Source organism: Impatiens glandulifera, chromosome 6, assembly GCF_907164915.1.
Source record: "Impatiens glandulifera chromosome 6, dImpGla2.1, whole genome shotgun sequence".
NCBI lineage: Eukaryota > Viridiplantae > Streptophyta > Magnoliopsida > Ericales > Balsaminaceae > Impatiens > Impatiens glandulifera.
Genome location: NC_061867.1, coordinates 22,667,867 through 22,690,930, shown reverse-complemented (window position 1 = coordinate 22,690,930; position 23,064 = coordinate 22,667,867). Strand labels below are relative to the sequence as shown.

At 27.3% G+C, this 23,064-nt stretch overlaps 2 protein-coding genes and 1 non-coding gene across 3 annotated transcripts; 2 read left to right on the top strand and 1 right to left on the bottom strand.

The window, feature by feature from the left end:
• The first annotated feature begins 7,135 nt into the window (after nt 1-7,135).
• LOC124944247 lies at nt 7,136-7,235 on the top strand. Its single transcript, XR_007099886.1, has one exon. It is a non-coding gene; the product is annotated as a small nucleolar RNA Z279/snoR105/snoR108 (small nucleolar RNA).
• A 3,732-nt stretch (nt 7,236-10,967) lies between these two features.
• Nucleotides 10,968-11,324, top strand: LOC124943375 (calcium-binding protein PBP1-like). Its single transcript, XM_047483888.1, has one exon. It carries the CDS (start codon nt 10,968-10,970, stop codon nt 11,322-11,324), a length of 357 nt encoding a protein of 118 aa, XP_047339844.1.
• Nucleotides 11,325-17,037: 5,713 nt separating this feature from the next.
• LOC124943374 (agamous-like MADS-box protein AGL66) lies at nt 17,038-18,938 on the bottom strand. The gene is made up of 10 exons (XM_047483887.1): nt 18,754-18,938; nt 18,594-18,647; nt 18,256-18,274; nt 18,091-18,152; nt 17,978-17,984; nt 17,813-17,874; nt 17,620-17,719; nt 17,473-17,535; nt 17,337-17,389; nt 17,038-17,191 (listed from the first exon to the last, which is right to left on the bottom strand). The coding sequence occupies exons 1-10, from the start codon at nt 18,936-18,938 to the stop codon at nt 17,038-17,040; spliced, it is 759 nt and encodes a 252-aa protein (XP_047339843.1).
• Nucleotides 18,939-23,064: the final 4,126 nt, after the last annotated feature.

Genomic DNA, 23,064 nt, shown 5'->3' with positions numbered 1-23,064 from the left:
GGGCTTAGATCTAAAAGTTAAAAAAAAAAAACTTGTAAGCATTTCCAATTATCTGTATTTTTTCTCCTAAAATTTCTCATTAGTTTTATTGTCATCTAATTCTCTTTTTCAGTGGGAATAAAAGGCGACATAATCAAATTCTAAATGTGCCTAGTTATTAGAATATATAATTCACTCTAGTTAGACCATGATGACCTGATATAGTAATAATATATTCAATCAATAATGACTACAAGATCCAGCTGTGTTCAAGCTTTCATAAACAAATAAAATAAAATGTTCAATATATTTAATTGGGGTGCCCAAATGTTCAATCAACAATAAATATAAAATGTTCAATCAACAATAAATATAAAATGTTCAATCAACATTACAAACTCTTAAATGATTATTTTTATAAAATTTTATATTCATGCTGCTAGCTGTTTTTGTCTATGTTTAATAAAACTGATCAGGCAACAGTAAGATTCCCATGATGCCATCCGACCTAATTTTATTAATTTTTTAAGCATTGTCTCTAATGATTCTGTAGGCAGAAGACATATGTAAAATAAATGTACTAATTTAATTAATTTTGTAACTATTACCTTATTTTGAATGTAATCTATCTTAACATATTAATAAATGACAATAAAACAATATAATAACTCTAAAATCAATGAAATTAAAAAATAATTAAATTATAAGTTTATTTGTTTAGATAATAATAACTTAATTTTAAATTTATAAATATATATAAATTTATTTTATTTATGTAAGATTGTAAAATCAAAATAATTTATAAACTCATACTATTCTAAATTTTAGTTTAATTAGTTTAAAAATTTATCTTTTAAAACTAACTATTTGATTTTTTTAAAGATCATACAATAATAAAATTTGAAGCATAACTCCAAATTTTAATCTATGACTGAATTCTGAATAATTTGTTTAATGTTGTGTTCAATAAAAGTGACTGGCATTATTATTTTGATTTTTTTTTTGTTTCAAACAAATTCTGAATTTCTTTCCTACATAATTTACAACCCAAATCATAAATTTGAAATTTTGATTTGATATCTAATTTTTTTTATTAAAAAATAATAATAAATAGCGGCTGCCGGCAGGGAAGCTTCTCTCTCAGTTCCCATTAAAAGTTTCTAAGAAACTTCTAACAATATATAAAACAAATTATTATTTATTTTATTAATGTTTTTAAAAACCATTCCAACCCAACGGAAATTAAACTGTTTGCTATTTACCATACACATCTCGACAGCGTTGGACCAAGTCTAACATGTTTGCTAACACCGTGACTTTTTAAATAAATAAATTAATTTAATTGAGAGAAAAAATAAATGAGAAAATTAAAGAATAAAATGTATTTATTGGAAGACATTATCCTAGTATGAATTATGTCCTATTTGTTATTTTTTTCTTACATTTCCTATTTTAGATTAATACTTATTATTAAATTTTAAAATGTTTCATGTGTGAATATTTTAGGCTTGTTTGCCACATATACATGATTATCATGATATTCAACCAAAATGTCGGTCTAAATGTTTTTAATTTATTATTACTATTTTAGTTTTGTAAATGGTTTAAATATGAGCATATTTATCATTCAAAAATAAGTTAATGTGTTTTACCACTAAATTATTTTATTAGTCTTCATGGTTGGTCCCAAATGTATTTTGGAACAAGTAAAAAATAATTGATTAAAATTAAAAAATGTTCAATTATGTTAGGATGCTCCAAACTTGAACTCAAATATGTTTGTGTGTTAATTAGTTTTTTTTATTATTAAACTAACTAGAAATCCATTATATGCATGAATGTATCTATACATAAAGTTATAAAAGAAATAAAAATAATAATTTACTATACATACATACATTCTTGAGAATAAGTTATAAGCAATAAAAATGAGAGTTTTCGAAGGATAAAAAAATATAGTATTCGCAGAAAATCCGGGAATAATTCGTAGAGTGAGTTGTGTGATAAGAATATATCGTTTTACCGTAACACATTTGTTTTTCATTGATAATTCGCTCTACTTGGTTTAGGCTACCTATAGGAATTTTAAACATCTTCTAGATATTTTATAGTTATTCGGTGTTTGTTCCAGTCTTCGAATTAATTTTAATAAGTCAAACATCTTTTTCTCATATTCTGTTTTGAATAGGAGAATGATGAAGTTGACAAATGTTTTGGGGTTCAAAATTGGTATTTTTTCATCAACCTATCTTGGTATTCTATTGGGTTCTAAATTACGATCAAATATCTTTTGAGACTCGATTATCACTAAAATAAAATCTAAGTTATCAAGATGGAAAATTAAAATAATCTCGAAAAAAGGTAGGTGATAAAATTTAAGTTATATAGATGATATTTTTATTCATTCTCTCCAAGAGTGTGGCAGCGAGAATGGAGAGAATAATAAGTAAATTTTACGGAGATTTTTTAACTCATCGTTTTGTCATCTAGTTAGTTGGGATAACATTAAATATTTTAAAGATCAATGATGTCTAGTTATTCGAGTCCTTGTTTCCTTTAAATATGCTCTTCTGTCAAAATGGTGTAGTAGATTTGTAATAGAGTCAAATAGTCTATAAGTATCGATGATTAAATGTAAGTATGATCAATATTGGTCTAGTTGGTTCACCAAAATTCTAATTATCTAGCGGGGTGTAGCAATTTAAGAGGAATTTATTCTATTTGAAAAGCTTTCACGAGTAGTCCATATTCATTATGGGGAATGAATCTTCAATTAGTTTTGGGATGATATTTGGTATAGTGTCGAAATTCTAAATGCGACGTATCTTGATTTTTCATCCATTTTTATATGTATAAATATACAGTTAATGACATGTTTGATTATCGCTCTAGTAGGTTCGCTAGTAGAATTAAATATAGAAGAGATTAAATAGTAGAGAAAATCATTCTCATAATAAAGTTGATTTTTTGTAGACACAAACAAGTGTCCTCGTCAGAACAATACGTTATTTATTGGGAAAACATAAATAGTTTCTATATGGGACATTGTTACAATTTGTTTGCTAAGATAATTTCATATGATTTTTATTCGTAGAAGTTTTAGAGAGTCAAAGTTTTCATCCAAAATCTCATTTTGTGGATTGAGCGCTATTCACAATTTAATTCTTACAGATGATATGTGTATGAAAAAATGTTTGTACGCCTAAAAAATTGACCATTTCTTAAAAAGGAAAACGTTTAACTCGAATGGTCAAAGCTCCATATCTTTTGCATTCCTCTCGAATCTAGAAAATAGGATGATGAATCAAAATGATAAGCTTGACTCGAGTTTTGTTTTGAAAACAATTTTGTTGATTTGATTTGCTAATTCCTTTACTTACCTACTCTTGAATCTTGTAAAATGAGGTGAGAAAACAAACTCACTCGGGAGCTCTCTCACCTAAAATGAGATGAGGAACATAATGTAAAATTTAGCAAAAGTAAACTGTTAGGATCGATTCAACAATAGAAAGGGGGTTGAATATTATTGAGCTACTTTTGACATTCAATGCGATTTTAATCCTGTTAGAGATTATTTTTTTTTATTTCTATTCTTCACAAATCGTCGCAAGCTCTTGAACGTATTCAAGTGCGGAACTTCCTCAACTCTGTTGTTGAAGTGAGACGTCTGCTCGCGCTTCCTCAGCTTGCTGACAACGCCTCTTGAGCTGTACATGCGTGTAAACATTTGCACAACTTAGTTTTATTCATTTATGAATTCATCATCAAAACTATATCGTATTGATTAAACTTAGTTTTATTGTTCTAAGTTCATTTTAATCAATTAAATCATTTTTCTTATTTCAACTTAATTAATTTTCTTTTTTTCTTTATTTAACTTAATCTAACATAAACATACTTGGCACTATTAAAAGTCGCCACTTAGTTTAATCCTTAAGATTTTTTTTTTTATAAATTAATTTATGGTTCGGGGTGCTGGATACATGTAGAAAAGAGGAATGACATTATAGCCCACACGTCCGTCTAAAAGAACCGTCTTTACTACGAAATAATTGATTTTTTGAAAACATGAAGGAATCATTACACTTTATTTGGAAGAAATTCAAACCTAAGTAAACATCTAAGGTAAATATCATATGTTTAAGTGACCACGTTCAATATCCAATATTTTCCTAAACATGCATCTAAGTTATCCATAAGATTTTAGACAAAGCTAGAAAAGTAAAACCAAGATGTAAAAAGCAAAAATAAGGTATAAATCTGCAATTGTCCTAAATTAAAATATTAATGTATAAAGTGTTGCATACATTATAAGATTCACTTAGGTATTTTTCTCATAACTTTTGGAGTTACATAACTCAAGTTATGTGCTTTTAAAGTTTGAAAAACTTGAAAATATATATCAAACCAGTCTTAAAATTGTAAAATTATTTATTTAAATGTGAAAAATTATTCCAAATTATTTTCTATTTATTTATATGTTTAGAAAATCATTTAAGGAATTTAAATATGAATATTATTTAAAATAATCAAAGTGAGAAACAAACGGGTCATAAGAACCTACCTAGATGGAGGTTCAAATGAAAATGATAAGCTTGTAGGTTTCAGAAGAGGTTCTGATTGATCCAAGGCTTTTAGGAGATTTGGGCCTAGTATGAGACAAGCCCACATGAATTCAGCTTAATTTTTACCAGCGTTCTTGACATTTAATAACTCGGTCGGACCTTGGGCTTAGATTGTTTTCTCGGTCGCCAAGGCAAAACCTCTTTCCCTACATCTTCTTCTTCAACGCGACGGTTAGTAGGAACTTCAATCCTCAAATGGAAACTTGGTTTCATCTCCAAGTGCACCAAATCGATCGAGGTAAATTGGTTCAATCTCCAAGTGCGACAAAACCCTTTTCGAGTACTCCAAACATCATCATTCATCGAGTATTGGGATTAGAAGAATTATGGTATAATGTTTCCAAAACTTATGAATTTTTGTGAACTTTCGAAAAGGGGTCTTCATTCGATGTTTGTAAAACAACACATGGTGGTTGCATGAGATACAACACGATCTATAACCATATTCCAATTAACGACTACTTTAGATGATATTCTCAAGCTAGTATGAAATTTGGAGAACGTGATGATTTCCTTGTGACGTGGAGAACGTGATGATCATTGGATGATCATACTTGTAGACGTTTCCTTGTGACACAAGAGTTATGATTGTTAGACGATCATGCTTTCAGAAGTTTTTAGTGGTGTGGAGAACGTGAAGATTGGTGGACGATCTTGCTTGTAAGTTGTATGCGTTTCTTGATGGAGTGGAGAACATTGACGATCATTGGACAATCTGCAAATGTTTCCGGATGGAGTAGAGAACGTGATGATCGTTGGACAATCATGCTTGCGAACGTTTTTAGATAGTGTGGAGAATGTAATGATCGTTTGACGGTCATTCTTGTGGACGTTTCTAGGCATTTTTGAGAACATGGTGATGCTTGTAGACGTTTTTGGACGGTGTGGAGAACGTGATGATCGTTGGACGATCATGCTTGCGAACGTTTCCAAGCGGTGTGGAGAACATGATGATGTTTGCGGACGTTTTTAGGCGGGGAAAATGTGAAGATCGTTGGACGGTCATGCTTGCAGACGTTTTCAAAATGTGTTGAGAACATAATGATCGTGGAACGATCATGCTTGTGGGTGTTTCCGGGCGGTGTGGAGAATGTGATGGTTCGTTGGACAATCATGCTTGTAGACGTTTCAAGACGGTGTGGAAAATGTGACGATAATTGGGCGATCATTTATCGGGATATCTATTTAATATTTAACCATCAATGTTTATACTAAGATTTTTTTTTACTAAATGTCACCTTGAAAACAATTTTTGAATTTAAATTTGTATACTACTAATAGTTAATATTTTTATAGTCTACTATCAAGTCTTTAATCTGATATTCTCCCATTATTATTAGTTTAAATTGTGTGTTATAAACTACTAGTTATAATACATTACTCTTTAAGGTTCGATTATTTAAATATTTGATCGGTTTGAACGGTTAGAGCGATTTCAATGACGCTCAACCGACAAACCGAATTGTTGGAATTAGTTTGCTAAAAATGAAACCGTAATGAATTTGGTTTGACCGGTTCCGTTTGATAATCGGTTTGATTTTAGCGGTTTCAATTCGGTTGAATGGTTTGGTCAGTTTACTTACACCCATACTACTACATTGAAAATTTATTAGGAAATTGTTAAGGACGAGTCTATAGACTTTCGATCACATCTTAACCTAAATTCAAATTAGGAGGGTTGGGGCTAGGTTGATTGCCCATTCTATGGTTGGAAATCGGAAATGAAGTTGATGGACTTGCTGATACGAGGACGACTTTGTCGGATCAAAATGAGATTTTTATAGTACTTCAAGCTCCGTAGAGAAAGATTCACTTGTAATTGCCGAAAGAAAAAAGATTTGTCGACACGATTTGTCAATAAAAAAATATGTTAAATTGACTTCATTGAAAAAAAGACTAAGCTAACCGTTAATGAAAAAAATTATTCCATGGTAATTATTGTGAATGAACTAATGAATATTTAGTTGTTTATATTGGGTAGTTCAAAAAGGAAATTACTGAAAATGAAACGGCTAAATGATTATGAAAACTGTAGTTTTGATGTTTCATCAACTTGTTTAGTCAAGTTGAAATTTTGTTTAGTCTACTACGTTTCTTTTGAGAAAATGTTGTACACACAATAAAAACATGTTAATTAGTTAGTGTAAAACTGTTAATTTGTTTTTAATAGTTGTTAGTTAATTTTGATAATTTCAGTTTATATTAAACTCGAGATGTAATTATTTGATAAAAACAATTTCAATAATAATACAACTCCAATAACTTAACATACTTCACAATATAAATTAAACTATGTGATGTATAATACCAAAAAAAATATATATCCTTTATTTTACTATGGAGTATTGTTCCACCGAAACGTAGAGTATTGAATGAATAATGGGGAGATGTAAAATGTCCCTAAAAAAATATATGATATATATATATATATAATATCCCACATCGGATAGGAAAGCTAATTAAATAAGGTGGAGGTGTATAAATAGGAAGCTATGTTTAATTATATATTCATGATCCTTCAGGCAGTAAATGGGATATGAGGAGTGGTATAATCTCGCAATTTGCGAGAAGAGTGTCTGCCCACGCCTGGTTACGACAATTGGGCACTCTCATTTTAAACCATCTGATCCCTATTTCTACTTCCTTCAAGGATTTATTTTATTTTTATCATTAAACAATTTTGATTACTTATTATATTATATATTAACACGGCCCTTGTTGAATAATGGGTTATTTTGAATTGGGCCAATATTTTTTGAAAGTTATTTGAATTTTATTCTCTTGTCCATACATCCCAATAACAATTCAGTCCATTAACATATATTTATTATCTATCAATATTCTTTAATGAGTAACACCTCAAGAAGATATTAATAAAAATTTATACTTTCACATTCAAGATTTATTAGGTAGGGTTAATTGAATTGGTTATTTAAATAATTAACCATTTTCTCAGCAATCATAGTAAATTAATTAATTAAATAGTTTTTATTTATCTTATTAAATATTAATATATTTTTAATTTATTATATCAATAACTTATTTTTTTATAACTCCATTCCAACTAAATTATTTAAATAATTCTAAATAAGTTATTTAAATAACCAAATCTCAACCACAGAATAACACTTACCAAATGACAAGATACTAATATAAAAATTATTTGAATAATCATTATTGAGTTATTTAAATACTCACCATTTTTTTACTATCCTTTTATCAACTAAATTAAATAATTTATTAATTAAAAATTAAATAATTTATAAATTAAATTATTCTTTAATTCTTTTTTGTAAATAATTATTTACTCAATTTTAATATTCTTTAAATATTTTTATCAATAACTTCACTTTTCTTAATTATGTACCAAATAAATTATTGAAATAATTCATTTGAATTGTTTAATAATCTAAATCCAACAAGACTTTAGACTTTCATCCTAACCTCCTAATATGTTAGTGTGAGCAAAATACATCAATTGAGAGTCTATATTATTTAATATAGGTTAAATTCAAATTAAATTTATTTAATTTATTACTCAATTGAATATTTTTTTTTTATAAATAAATTATAAATATAAAATGAATGAAAATAAAAATATAAAATATTTTAATTCTATTTTTTAGTGGGAATAAAACGCGACGTAATAAAATTCTAAAGGTGCCTAGTTATATATATATATATAATTATAATGATGTTTAATTTTTAAAGTGTCCGGATTGCCGGGGGTCGAGAGTTGTGGTTAATTTGGATATTTATGTGAGAGTAAATGGATACTTGGGTCGGATTGTGGGTTGACTCGCCCATAAACTTAAAACGGTTAAAAATAAATTTAAAAATATTATTTGTAGGTTTCGAACTTGCAACATAACAAAACAAATATAACCTTTTAACCAACTAGGCTAACAACAATTTATATCTAAAGTTCAATACCAAATTTGATGAACACGAGACATTTTAACAATAAAAGTTCAAATTTTTAACTAACTAATCTATATATATATAATGATGCTTAATTTTTAAAGTGTCCGGATTGCCGGGTCGAGAACTGTGGTTAATTTGAATATTTATGTGAGAGTAAATGGATATTTGGGTCGAATTGTGGGTTGACTCGCCCATAAACTTAAAACGGTTAAAAATAAATTTAAAAATGTTATTTGTAAGTTTCAAACTTGCAACCTAACAAAAACAAGTACAACTTTTAACCAAATGTGACTGAGATGTGGTTTGTCGAGGGATAATAAACCGGTATCATTTGAAAGTGGTTAAAAGAATATAAATCAAATATTTAATTGACCAAAGTGTAAGGTCACAATGCTAATTATTAAAAAATATGAATCAAATATTTGATTGACAAAGTGAAAGTGTAAAGTCACGAAATAAGAGATTCATTCGGAAAAAATATGTGATGAAACATGTGAGAAAATAAGTTGTTTTATCGAAGTGAATAAAATGTGGAATGAGAGCGTTATATTTTTATTTTAATAATTTTAAACATTAAATAAATATTATTATAATTCTTTTAATTTAATTTATTTTTATCTTCATTCGTGTGTATTTTACGAAAATTTTTCATGTTAGAATAATTCAAACCATGATGACTTGATATAGTAATAATATATTCAATTTCTTAGTTGCTCGTTATAGGGGGAGGCTAAAGCAGGGTAGCGAAACTAGGAACGGAGTTGATAAAGACTACAAGATCCAGTTGTGTTCAAGCTTTCATAATCAAATAAAATAAAATAAAATGTTCAATCGACGTTAAATATTTTAATTGGGGTGCCAAATAAAAACTCTTAAATTATTTATTTTATAGAATTTCATATATACATGCTGCTAGCTGTTTTGCCTATGTTTAATAAAACTGATCAGGCAACAATAAGATTCCCACGATGCCATCCGACCTAATTTTATTAATTATTTGAGCATTGTCTTTGATTCTGTAGGCAGAAGACCGATTGCAGGTGTAAAATAATATTTATATATTTATCTTTCTTTAAGACATTTTTCTTAAAATTACATATATATAATTATATTTTGTAAGTCTTTTTAAAATTAAGTTACAAGTTACTGGTCTCCACATTATTTGAAATATCCTAATGAGTTTTAATTACGTGTCAATTTAATAAAATTAAATTTCTTGTACAAAATATTATTTTTGTAAATATTTTGAACAAATGTTCAAAATCTGATCATATACTTAAATATTTCAACTTAAGTTAGTCATAATTAAGAGTTTAATTAAAATAATTGATTAGTTATAAATTTGTAAAATAAAAACTGCATTTCATATATTAAGAATTTCCTCTACAAGAATATTAATTATATATTATTATATTTGTATACACAATTAATTCAAATAAAAAACTCAAAAAATAATAACTATTTATAAATCAAGATTTTTAAAGTTTATAAATTATTTAATTTTATAATTTTTATAAATAAGTGAATTTTGTTTATAAAATTTAAAATTAATTATTTATTACTGATTTTGTTACTATTATTTTATTTAAGGTCATTTCTTTTTTAAAAATAATAATAAAAACTCTGAAATTTAAAATTTAATTGAACAAAAATCAAAATAATATTGTGAACACTTTTAATGAGATGTTGTGCTCATTAATTAAAAATGGTTGGCAAAATTATTTTGTTTTTTTTTTCATTCAAATTCTAAATTTCATTTGAACATCATTTACAACTCCAAATCATAAATTTGAAATTTTTATTTGATATTTGATTAAAACTTAATAAATAAATATTATTTTACAAATAGTCATTTTCATTCCATCAAAATGTGACACTAAACAAGCTTTCACACATGGACGGTGGATAACGGCTGCCGACGGGGAATCGCATTTATCTGATCAGTTTCCCATTAAAAAAGAATAAAAGATGTTTACAGGAAACATAAAAAGAAACTTCTAAGAAACTTCTGCATTCTCATTTCCCTAAGCCGCAATTCAAAATAAAAATAAAAACAAAAACATGCATCAGACAATGTACAAAACAAATTATTATTAAAATATGTTTTTAAAAGACTAATTCAGATCTCAATCAACCAACTGATATTAAACAGCTTTCTATCTAGACATCTTTGGACCTAACGCCCTGTTTGTTTCTTATTCACACACCACCCCCCATAATTATCCATGAAAATTCAGCCAATTTAAATTAAACAATTGACCAAGCAAGCAAAAAGAAAGGAAAAGAGAGAGCTCTTTCGTGGAAACAATGTTAATAATAAACAAGAAAAGAAATCATCAATCAAGCAAATGACAGTTTCTTTAAATGCCCATGAATCTTCTTCCATTCTTCACCACTTCTTGATCATCTTCATCATAATCAGACAATATTCAAAGATCAATGGCGACGAGAAAATCATCATCAACAACAACAACAACAGTGCTGTTCGAAGATATGTTGCCATTAATGGCGAATAAGCTTGGAGGAGAAGGTCTAATAAAGGAACTTTGCAATGGGTTTCGTCTTTTAATGGATAAAGACAGAAAAGTTATTACATTTGACAGCTTGAAGAGAAACTCTGCCGCTGTTCTTGGCTTGAACGATCTTCTGGACGACGAGTTAATGAGCATGATGAGAGAAGGAGACATTGATGGTGATGGTACTCTATCGGAGATGGAGTTTTGTGTTTTGATGTTTAGACTTAGTCCTGAGTTGATGGTTCAGTCTCAAAATTGGCTCCATGATAGCTCCTCTTAATTAGGTTTCGTCTTCTTTTTAAACTTTCGGTTGCTTGCTTTTAACTATTTTATAATTTTCATAATAATAATAATAATAACAATTTATAGTTTGGTTTTGAATTTTGCTGGAGATACAAGTACACACCCCATTTTTAGTATTAAATCTACATCAAAAATTTATTATTATTATTTTTTTTAATTTTTTTTTATCATTGTATTGAAAAAACTAAAGTAATTCATTAAAGTAAATATTTAAGTGGTAAGAATATTTGTAAGAGAACAAATATTACGAGTTTAATTCACAAATGAGTGTTAATAAGTTACACTTATCTTTTACATGCTTAATATTATCAAAGCTAGCTCTGACTTTTGGGTAGTCTCCAAATCTAGAAGTAAACAAACTTTTATATGTTTCTTGTCTCGCATAATTACCCTAACTTAATTGTAGATAAATAATATGTTCAAATTCATAATTTATAAAAATTAAAACATTACAGTAAGCTTTAGTAAAAAAAAAAATTATAGTTATAAAAATTCGAATGAACTACACTCGGTGGGATGAGTCTGTCTAGCCCTTGGACTTGCTATGCTTAATGATAGCCTATCTTGAATATCATTTGATTGAAGGGTTGATTTAGCTATTTGTTATTTGAAGAAATCTTTTATTTCAATTAGTATTTTTCATGAAAAACAGATGAGATAACAAATTCTGTGTGTCCTCATATTTTGAATTTATAATTTAGACAGAAAAAAAAGAATAAAAGAATTATAAGATGCCACAAATGTAAACTTGGAACAAAATTTTCATCTCATACTCATTCATATAAAAATAGATAAATAATAGATGCAACTCATTCATCCAATATAAAAACATATAATAAATACATTAGTTCAATTCTCATTTAGAACGTCTTAAATTAAAATAAAAATTCTAATTGTATTTACACTACTACATTAAAAAATATATAAAATAGCAAGTATATATAAAGTGGAGAAAAATTTAGAAACAATACAATAAGTAGTTACATAAATAGTTTTGTGAATTTAATGCTATTTTATTTTGGAGAATAAAACTCTACTTAAAAAAGAAAGAAGGAAGAAAAGATAATATATAAACTTAATACATAATTTCCTTACATTGAAACTTTATGTATATACACACATTGACTGAGTATGAAGATGATTATAAAAAATATTAACAAATACCAAACTAATATCACATTGCTAAATCCACATAAAGCTTTGTAAAATTTATGACAAATTTTATAATTTTTTAAAATAGTCCATATAATTCAAATAGAGTCATAATAACGTGAAAGATTTATATTGAACAACTATGATTATATAAAGTTTTACAATTTCTCTCTAACCAAATGATTTTTCAAAAGATTAAAAGGATGTGAAAATCCAATGATTAATACCCGTCAATCTACTTATTTTGATTCAAGCTTTCCAACAATGACAACGCACCTTAATATATATAGCCACTTAATCCCAATCAAACCTAACATAATGTTGGAATAGTTCAAAATGAATTATTTTAGATGAATGAATATATATGTCTATTAAAGATGAATGTACATGTTTATCATAATAAATGAATGCGTCTATTGTAATAAATAAATACGATTATTGCAAATGAATGGACACACACCTATTACGAATGAGTGTGTCTATTGAAGCATTGTCTTCCTTCTTATAAATAGACTACATCCAATTTAGCTACATTTATTTTTAGAGAGTTTTAGAGTTATGTCATATTAGGAAAGATGATAGTTTTATACAATATGTCTTAAAAAAAGTGATATCACACATCAAATCATATTATTCAGATTTCATATTATCTAACGCAAAATGTTCCAGATATCAGTCGCACAAGGCACTGCAAAGTAAGATGCAAAGGCGACTCCAAATACATGTAACACCTACGACATTGATGGGTAATAATGACATCATTCTCATACACGTATACTCTAATAACATATACTAACAAAATTCAATTGATAGTCTTATAAAAAATGTATAACATTGTCACACAAACAAGCTTTCCAAATCTCACATAGACTTACAATTCGGTCACTCTTCAAACATCTCACAAGTCACAAGGGACAACCCTATCAAGATCTCTCCCTACTGAAATTCATTTTCAATAGCTAATACATCTCAAAACAAACTATTGGAACAAGGGTACAACATTACTTTGAGTGTGACATATATAAATGACAATAAGCAAGAAAAAGACAAATTAAACTCATATCAACACAAAAATAAATCCCTAGAAATTAATAAAAAAAATCACCAAGTATTTTTATTATTTGTACATCCTCTTCTCAAAGTAAAATGTACTGAAATTGAAAATAAAAATAAAAAATCTAATAACAAGACTCATTTTAATGAACATGGCCCTCAACTCACCTTTTATATAAACGGAAGAAAATGCAAAATAAGATGAAATGGCGTCTCCAAACACATGTAACACCTATGACATTGACGAGTCATAAATGATATCATTTCTCATACATCTGGTTAATTTAGTCAAAATCCCTCTATAATGATATTCTAACGAAAGAAAGAGATCTTATTAAAAATCTTAAACTATAATAATCTATCATAACAAAATTCAATCGATACGGTCTCATAAAAAGTGTATAACAATGTCACACATACAAGCTTTCCAAGTCTCACATAGACTCATGAATCAGCCACTATTCTGACTTCTAACAAGGAACAACCCTATCAAGATGTCTCCCACCTAATATTCACCTTCAATAGCTAATACATCTCAAAACAAACTACTAGAACTAGGGTAAAACATATATTACTTTTAGTGTGACATATATAAATGACAAAAAGCAAGAAAAACACAAACTAAACTCGTATCAATGCACAAATATTTTCCTAGAGATTAATAATAAAAAAACAATCGCCAAATATTTTTATTATTTTTACATCCCCTTCTCAAAGTAAAGTGTAATGAAATTTAAAATTAAAATAAAAAAACAACTAGTAACAAAACTCATTTAAAGAAACACTAGCCTTGACTCACCTTTTAGATAAAAAAAACGCAATGCAAAATAAGATACAATGAACTCCAAATAATGTAACACATACAACATGACGGATCATAATTATATCATTTCTCATGCACATGTTGTTAGTCAAAATTCCTCTCTATGAATGATATATTTCAACCAAAGAAAGAGATCTTATTAAGAATCTTAAGCTATAATAATCTATCCTAACAAAATTCAATTGATACAGTTATAAAAAGAGTATAACAATGTCACACATACCAGCTTTCCAAGTCTCACATAATCTCACAATTGGGTCACTCTTCTGACTTCTCACAAGGGATAACTCTATCAAGATCTCTCCCTACTGGAATTCACCTTCAATAGCTAATACATCTAAAAAAACTACTAGAACTAGGGTAAAACATCACTTTGAGTGTGACATATATAAATTACAATAAGCAAGAAAAAAAATACAAACTAAACTAGTATCAACACAAAACTTTTTGCTGAAAATTTATTGAAAAACAATAACCAAATATTTTTATTATTTCTACATCCCTTCTTAAAGTAAATTGTAATGAAATTGAAAAGAAAAAAAGAAGTTAGTAACAAGACTCATTTTAAGAAACACGAACCTTGACTCACCTTTTAGATAAACGAAAGGCAATGCAAAATAATATGCATTGTCGACACCAAACACATGTAACACCTACAGCATTGACGTGTCATAATGTTATCAGTTCTCATACACATGTTATTAATTAGAATCCCTCTATAAATGATATTCCAACCAAACGTCACACATTCAAGTTTTTAAGTCTCAATAGACTCACAATTAGGTCACTCTTCTAACTTCTCAAAAGAGACAACCCTATCAAGATCTCTTCCTACTGAAATTCACCTTCGATAGCTAATACATCTCTAAACAAACTACTAGAACTAGGGTAAACATTACTTTGAGTGTGACATATATAAATGACAATAAGCAAGAAAATACAAACTAAACTCGTCAAGTGTAATGAAATTGAAAAGAAAAATAAATAAAAAAAAGCTAGTAACAAGACTCATTTAAAAAACATGAGCCTTCACCTTTTAGATAAACGAAAGGCAATGCAAAATAAGCAAAATAAATGCAATGACGACTCCAAATAATGTAACACCTACGACATTGACGAGTTATAATGATATTTTTTCTCATCTGAATCCCTTTATGAATGATATTCTAACCAAAGAAAGAGATCTTATTAAGAATCTTAAACTATAATAACATATCCTAACAAAGTTCAATTGATACGGTCTTATAAAAAAAATGTATAACAAGGTCTCACATACAATCTTTTCAAGTCTCACATAGACTCACAATTGGGTCACTCTTCTGATTTCTCAACAACCCTATCAAGATCTCTCCCTACTGGAATTCACCTTCAATAGTTAATACATCTAAGAAAAATACAAACTAAACTCCTCGTATCAACACACAAACATTTTCCTAGAAATTAATCGAAAAACAATCACCAAATATTTTTATTATTTCTACATCTCCTCCTCAAAGTAAATTGTAATGAAATTGAAAAGAAAAATAAAATAAAAAGTTAGTAACAATACTCATTTTAAGAAACACAAGCCTGGACTAACATTTTAGATAAACAAAAGGCAATACAAAATAAGATGCAATATGGAGTACTCCAAACACATGTAATACCTACAACATTGACCGTCATAATGATATCTTTTCTCATACACCTGTTGTTAGTTAGAATCCCTTTATGAATGATATTATAACAAAAGAAAGAGATCTTATTAAGAATCTTAAACTATAATAACTTATCCTAACAAAATTCAATTGATACGGTCTTATAAAAAGTGTATAACAATGTCACAAATACAAACTTTCCAAGTCTGACATAGACTCACGATTTGGTCACTTCTCGTGACTTCTCACGGAGAACAACCCTATCAAGATCTCTCCCTACTAATATTCACCTTCAATAGCTAATACATCTCAATACAAACTACTACAATTAGAGTAAAACACTTGACTATGACATATAAATGACAATAAGCAAGAAAAATACAAATTAAACTCGTATCAACACGCAAACATTTTCCTAAAAATTAATTGAAAAACATCACCAAATGTTTTTATTATTCTTACATCTCCTTCTCAAAGTAAGTGTAATGAAATTGAAAATAAAAATAAAAATAAAACTAGTAACAAGACTATTTTAAGAAATACGAGCCTTGACCAACCTCTTAGATAAACGAACAATCAAGAATCGTAGCATTACCTACAACATGATGTAATCACCACCACCAACAAAAATGTGCAGGAATCAACTTCAAGACATTTTTACTGTCTATAATGAAGAGCTACAAATATTTCCGAGTTTCACTCTAAGAAGTGTTTATAAAAATAAGTAGAAATATTTTTAAAAATATTCATTATCCTTATACTGCATTCAATGCTAATTACGAACCCTAAAACGAGAAATAAACATTTTCTCGAAATCAAAAAAAGAAAAGAAAAAGAGAGATATCTTGTTCTCTTATATAGTAATATTGTATAAGGGCATTATATCAATTAGGGCATGAAATGTCTCCTCTAATCTTAGAGAGTCTCTCCATATGAATGGAACATTAAATAGTAATTAGAGCAACAAAAAAAAAACATATATAGTAAGTAATTATAAGCTTTTAAGTCTTTCTAATGTTAATATTTTAAATGGAGGGTCGGGTTATGTTAGAAGTAGAAGCCTGCCCACGACCTGCCAAGTTCCAATTCGTTTGGGCTTTGAGAAAATCAATGTTCAAATGATGTCCCATTGGCCTAGATTCCTCCCTCTCATGTTCAATATTGCTCCATACCATCTTACTAAAAACAAATCAAATAAAAGAGATAGTAAGTTTGGAATTTCAACTAATAATTAATTAACTATGAGTTTGCAATAGAAAATAAACTTACAAATCCCCAAATATTCTAAGTTTCATGCAATAAAAGAATGAATTCAGTTAACTACCTTTGTAAGTTAGAGTTTCCTAACTCGTCAGTGTTCGAATCCGCAGAAACCACCTACATAAATATTTCATCAAAATTTTCATACAAAAATAATTCGAGCATAATATATATATTTTTTAAAAGAGCATATTTATCACCTCATGAACATCCACATGATCCCCATTTTTCTCCTGCACAATCTGAGTATGAAGAAGCTTAACCTGGCAAAACAAACAAAAACACATAAAAATTTATTCGACCTTTCATACAAAAAAATAAAAGAAATGTAACGTTTAGGAAATCACTTTGGAGTTTTCAATGCGTTGAATTGCATTCTCGAGGAATTGTTGGTACACTCCCGCCTCAAATAGCGACGTAATGTTGTCTTCATTCGGGTCATAGTATCTGTAATTATTTAAGAGAAATGAATAAATAATATTCAATTTTTTTTCATTAATTGAATCAATATTCATAAAGTATGGATTATTGCAAATTGACCTCATCTTCTCATTGGCCTCACGTTGCTTACGGTTGAGTTTAAACAACATATCTTCCAGCATCTGAAATACACATTTTTATTTGAACTAATTAATTAAATATTCATGTAAAGATTTGCTTATTTTAATCAAATAATTAATTCAGGCTTAATTAATATATAATTACCTCAATTCTGTAATCCCAGGATGAATGAATGAAGAAAAAGAAGTTCTCATCAGACAATAAAACATTTGAATCTATATATAATTAGTTAATAAAATATGAATTTAGATACAAACTTTGCCATTTTCTCCATAATTTCCCCTTCTGTCTTAACCTGCTTCAGTCTTTGGCATAGATACTGCAAATAACAAGTTAAGAATGATTTTTTTTTTTTAAAATTTATTTGATTTTCCCAAAAAAAAAAATGCGATTAAAAATCGAGGAGAGAGCTAAGAACGCACCTCTTCATTCCATATAGGCCTGAAAATCAATATCAACATAAATGAATGAGAATGATACCAATAGATCAAACACAGTTTATATGAATTAAAAATAAAATTTGATAATAGAAATAGATTAAAAGAAATCACACTATGTCACATCTAAATCTTGATAGATTTAGATTCACATGTAACATATGATTTTTACCCTAACTTATGATCACTACTCAGATCATAATTGTTTTTTTTTTTAATTGTTTTCATCAATTATTTGTACACTCAACAAAAAAACAATTGGATGAATGAAATGGGTTTATTCAAAAAAGAAAAAAGGAATAGAAGAGAACATATATACATACCCTCCTTTTAATTCATCAGGCCGACTGATAAACCGAAGGAAGATATCTTCAATACTGCAAATAAAATGAAGAAAACATTCAACAATTAATTCAAACATAACATTATCAAAACTTATAACAAATCTTTGGTTTTATTTGAAAACAAACATATTATTATTACCTTCCGCTACTGGCGAAGCAAGTAAGCATACCAGATGGAGAAAACATGATGAGACCGACATCAGTATCACATAAAACAGAAAGTTCCCCGGCTTTCTTAACGATTCCTTCTTTTCGTTTGAAGAAAATCACTTGACGAGATGTCGGATTTTCGATTCTCTTTAGCGTAAACTTGCTGCGACCCATTTCTAATTTGGTCAAGATTAGAACAAAGAACAACAATAGATCGATAGAGCAAACTTTTCACTTTATTATAATATATAGGAGATCGAGGGTGTGAGCGTTGTTTTGAGTCTTGAATTCTGATCAGATTAACAGATATTTAAGAATCTGTTTTTTATTTAAAACATAATCTGGGTTTGAATTTATGCGGATTATCAAATGGAAAATAATCTTACACAATTAGATTTTTTATTTGCCATTATTAAGTTTACAGATCTGTCGTGTTATCTGTTGAGACACTTTTTTAATATGATCTTACATTAATGATAGTAAAATTTGGATTAGTTAGAAAAACGACCGACTTTGACGATTACGTACATTTTTTTCTCATTTAATGATCTAGATATTAATGTGAATAGACACTGCAAAAGAAGTAGGATCATGATAAAACACAAAGAGAGAAATTGTCCATATTAGTTTGAGTGATTTTAAAATGGTTAGAGTTATAGAGGAGATAGATATTTTTGGATATTATTTTTTCTAGTTTTTTGTGTGAGTCTTGGTCATTAACTTGAATCGAATAAGTAAAATATGGGGAGCGCGGAAGGCTTCACGATATTTTATTTTGTCTCATCGTAGGTCATTTTGTAATCTTTCGATTATTTTGTTTCGATATATAACTTTTGTGTAGCTTATTTTTCTTTATCGTTTTTTTTGTTCAATTTTTCTTTGTGAAAAAAAATTAAAATGATCAATACAAATTGAGAAATTTTCTACGTTAATACGAGTGATTTTAAAATGAATGAACGAGCGAAAGAGGAGTGAACTCAAGATTTTGCGATGTGATTTTTTTCTATTTTTCTTTTGTTTCATCCTAGATCATTTTGTAACTAGTTCACTTTGATTTGTTTTGATATTTAATTTTTGTGTTAAATATATATTAACATTTATATATAACTTTTGTGTAGTATTTTTTTTTTCATTTTTGTTTAATTTTTTGTTGTGAAAAAAAAAAAAAAAAGTAGAAACACAACTTCGATTTTTTTTACTTAATAGAAGTGATGTTAGAATGGTTAACACGATGATATTTTATTCTATTTTTCTTTCCATTTTGTAACTAATTCATTTGATTTGTTTTAATATATAATTTTTGAGTTAAAAATATATTAGCATTTATATATAGCTTTGGTGTAGCATGCTTTTCTTTCTTAATTGTTTGGTTTAATTTGTCACTGCGGTTAAAATATAATGACAGACACAAATTGAGAAATAGTATAAATAATACGAGTGATTTTAAAATTGTTGAATAACAAAAGAGTAGGGAACTCGAGAATCCTGGATCTGTTTCTATATCTAACTTTTGCGTTAAACATATATTAATATTAATTTATAATTTTTGTGTAGCCTCTTATATATTTTTTCTCATTGTCTTGTTCAATTTGTAACGATAGAAAGAAGTACGTAGAATGATAAACACAAATTGAAAAATTGTTTAAATTATTTTCGAGAGATTTTAAAATAGTTAGATGAGTGAAATAGTGAAAGAGTGAGGAACTCGAGAGTTCACAACATTATATTTTTGTAATTCTTTACCGCACATTCTAGATCATTATATAATTTTTGTGTAGCATGTTTTTCTTTCATGTCTGCTTTGTTCGATCCGTCGTCACTTCCTTTATCTTCTTTATGAGAATCTTGTGCTGGTCATCGTAAGAGAAGTTAAATGAGAAATACAAATCAATAAATTGTCCAATTTAATAGAATTGATTTTTAAATGGTTAGAAAAAGTGAAATAGTAGGAAACGCAATAATTTATTTTAATCCTTTTTTCTAACTCAAGATATTTTATAATTTGATTATTTTTATTGTTTTATATGATATTTTTAATATTTATATATAATTTTTGCTTAGAATTTTTATTTCGTTGTCTATTTGGTCGGTAGGTAAGTTCTTCCTATAAGTTATTTAATTTTATTTTCATTTCATGCCTTATAGTGTGCTTTTCCAAAACAAATAAAAAACATTTAAGCATAATTTTGTTAATAAAAAAACTCCAACCACTAATGGCAACCTGCAAATTACACAATTTTAAAGTCTCTCCCATTATAATGGTAATTACTTATTAGCTAATGCACATAAATTAAAGAGAAATGATTGAGAGAGAGAATTTGGGTGAAGGAATAAGAGAGGAAATGACGTGGCATAATCTAATTCGCTGAAAAAATCAAATAATTTCTCTCTCTTCTCTCTTTCCTTCCATTTTTCCAACCAATGAGGTGATATCAAGTTATTCCATCCCCAAATTCCTTCTCCCTATCACTCCTCTAAATTAAAAGGGGATCAATTTGATAGATTCTGAATAAAAATTTCAAACTAAAACAAAAACAAAATGACCATGAATGGATTAATGTATTTTAGCCTAATTAAATTTAAAAATATACTATGTATAACACAATCACATTTCACATGAATGATAAAATATAAAGAACGGGTTTAGATTTAACTTTTCATTTATCAGAAAGAAGGTAAAGAAAAATGTTTGGATTAGGATATATACAAATTTATTCAATGTAAAGTACAAAATCAAAAAGTATGACTAGAAAGATAATCTTCTTCCTTTCTTGTTGATTTAAAGTTGTTTTCTTGTTGATTTAAAGTTGTGGAGACTTGACTGATTAACGTTCCTAGTTATCCCAAAAGTGAAAAGTTAAAGACTTAATTATGTGAAAGTTTCATATTAGCTTTTCTGGTTTGTTAGGAAAATTGCTATTTTCAGGTTATGGTTAAGGAACTAAAATTATTGAAACATTTCATTTCAATTTGTTAGTTTTGATCAAAATCTGTGTTTCACTTATCTTTAAAATATAAACTAAAGTCATGAAACGCGATTCATTCGAATGTAAAATGATACACGAGATTTCACCGCTTAAAACAAAAGTTTAACCTACATGGAAGTCATTAAAATGTGTGACGATGAAATAAACCAGGGATGAAAGTTTCACATTAGCTTTTTCTGATTTGTTAGAAAAATTGATAATTTCACGTTATGGCTAAGTAACAAAAATTATCGGAACATTTCATTACGGTTTGTTAACTTTGATCAAAATTTATGTTTCACTTATCATTAAAAAATAAACTAAAGTCAAAGAACATGATTCATTCGAATGTAAAATGATAGAGATTTCTCGCTTTAAAACAAAAGTTTAACCTTCATGGAAGTCATTGAAATGTGTGACAATAAAGTGAACTATGGATGAAAGTGGTTTAATGATGAGTGCAAATCAACAAGGATGCTAAAAAATTGATTGTACGTTACAAAATAATTTGTTTAGTTTAACTTTTGAAATTAACATATTTGTTCATTATTTCTTAAATTAATATAATTTACTATTCAAATTCAGTTATCTTATTTTTTTTTTATTAATATTATAATTTATTATTAAATATATTTTAAATTTAATTATATATATATATATAATTCAATTATTAATTTTTATATAATATGATATTGTTTTTAATTTTATATTTTAATATTTGTGAAAATTTTAAATATATAATTTTAAAATTTAAATGTTATATTCATATTATAAAATTAATAAGTTTTTACAATAATAAATAATTATACTTTCAAAAAAATTAAAATGAAAGTAATTTATCAAAGCCAATTTTTTTTAGAAACTAAGATAAATAATTAAGAATAAGTATAGTCAAGAAGATCATAAAAGTGTAACAATATTGCTAATAATTAAAAAATAAGATGATTGTAATAATTTTATTTTTATATTATAATTATTAAAATATATTAAATTAATTATGTATTAAATAAATATTTATAAAACTATTAGTTTATAATAATATTTATTATACTATACTATATTATATTAAAATATATAAAAATAAAAGAAATAAAAAATTTAATTGTGTTGAAAGGGTAAACTAAGTTAATTTGGGAGGTTGAATTAAAGAAGATAAAAAGAGTAACATATTCATTAGTGGGAAATTTGATCAAATAACCTCAAAAGATGAGGTTATTTGATCTGATGGTAATATTATAATTTTTTTGCGCTCGTGGTTCTATATATTTTTTATACGATTTTGCCTTTGTCGTGAAACGCTAAGTGACTTAGCGTTTCGCGAAGTGAATTAGGGT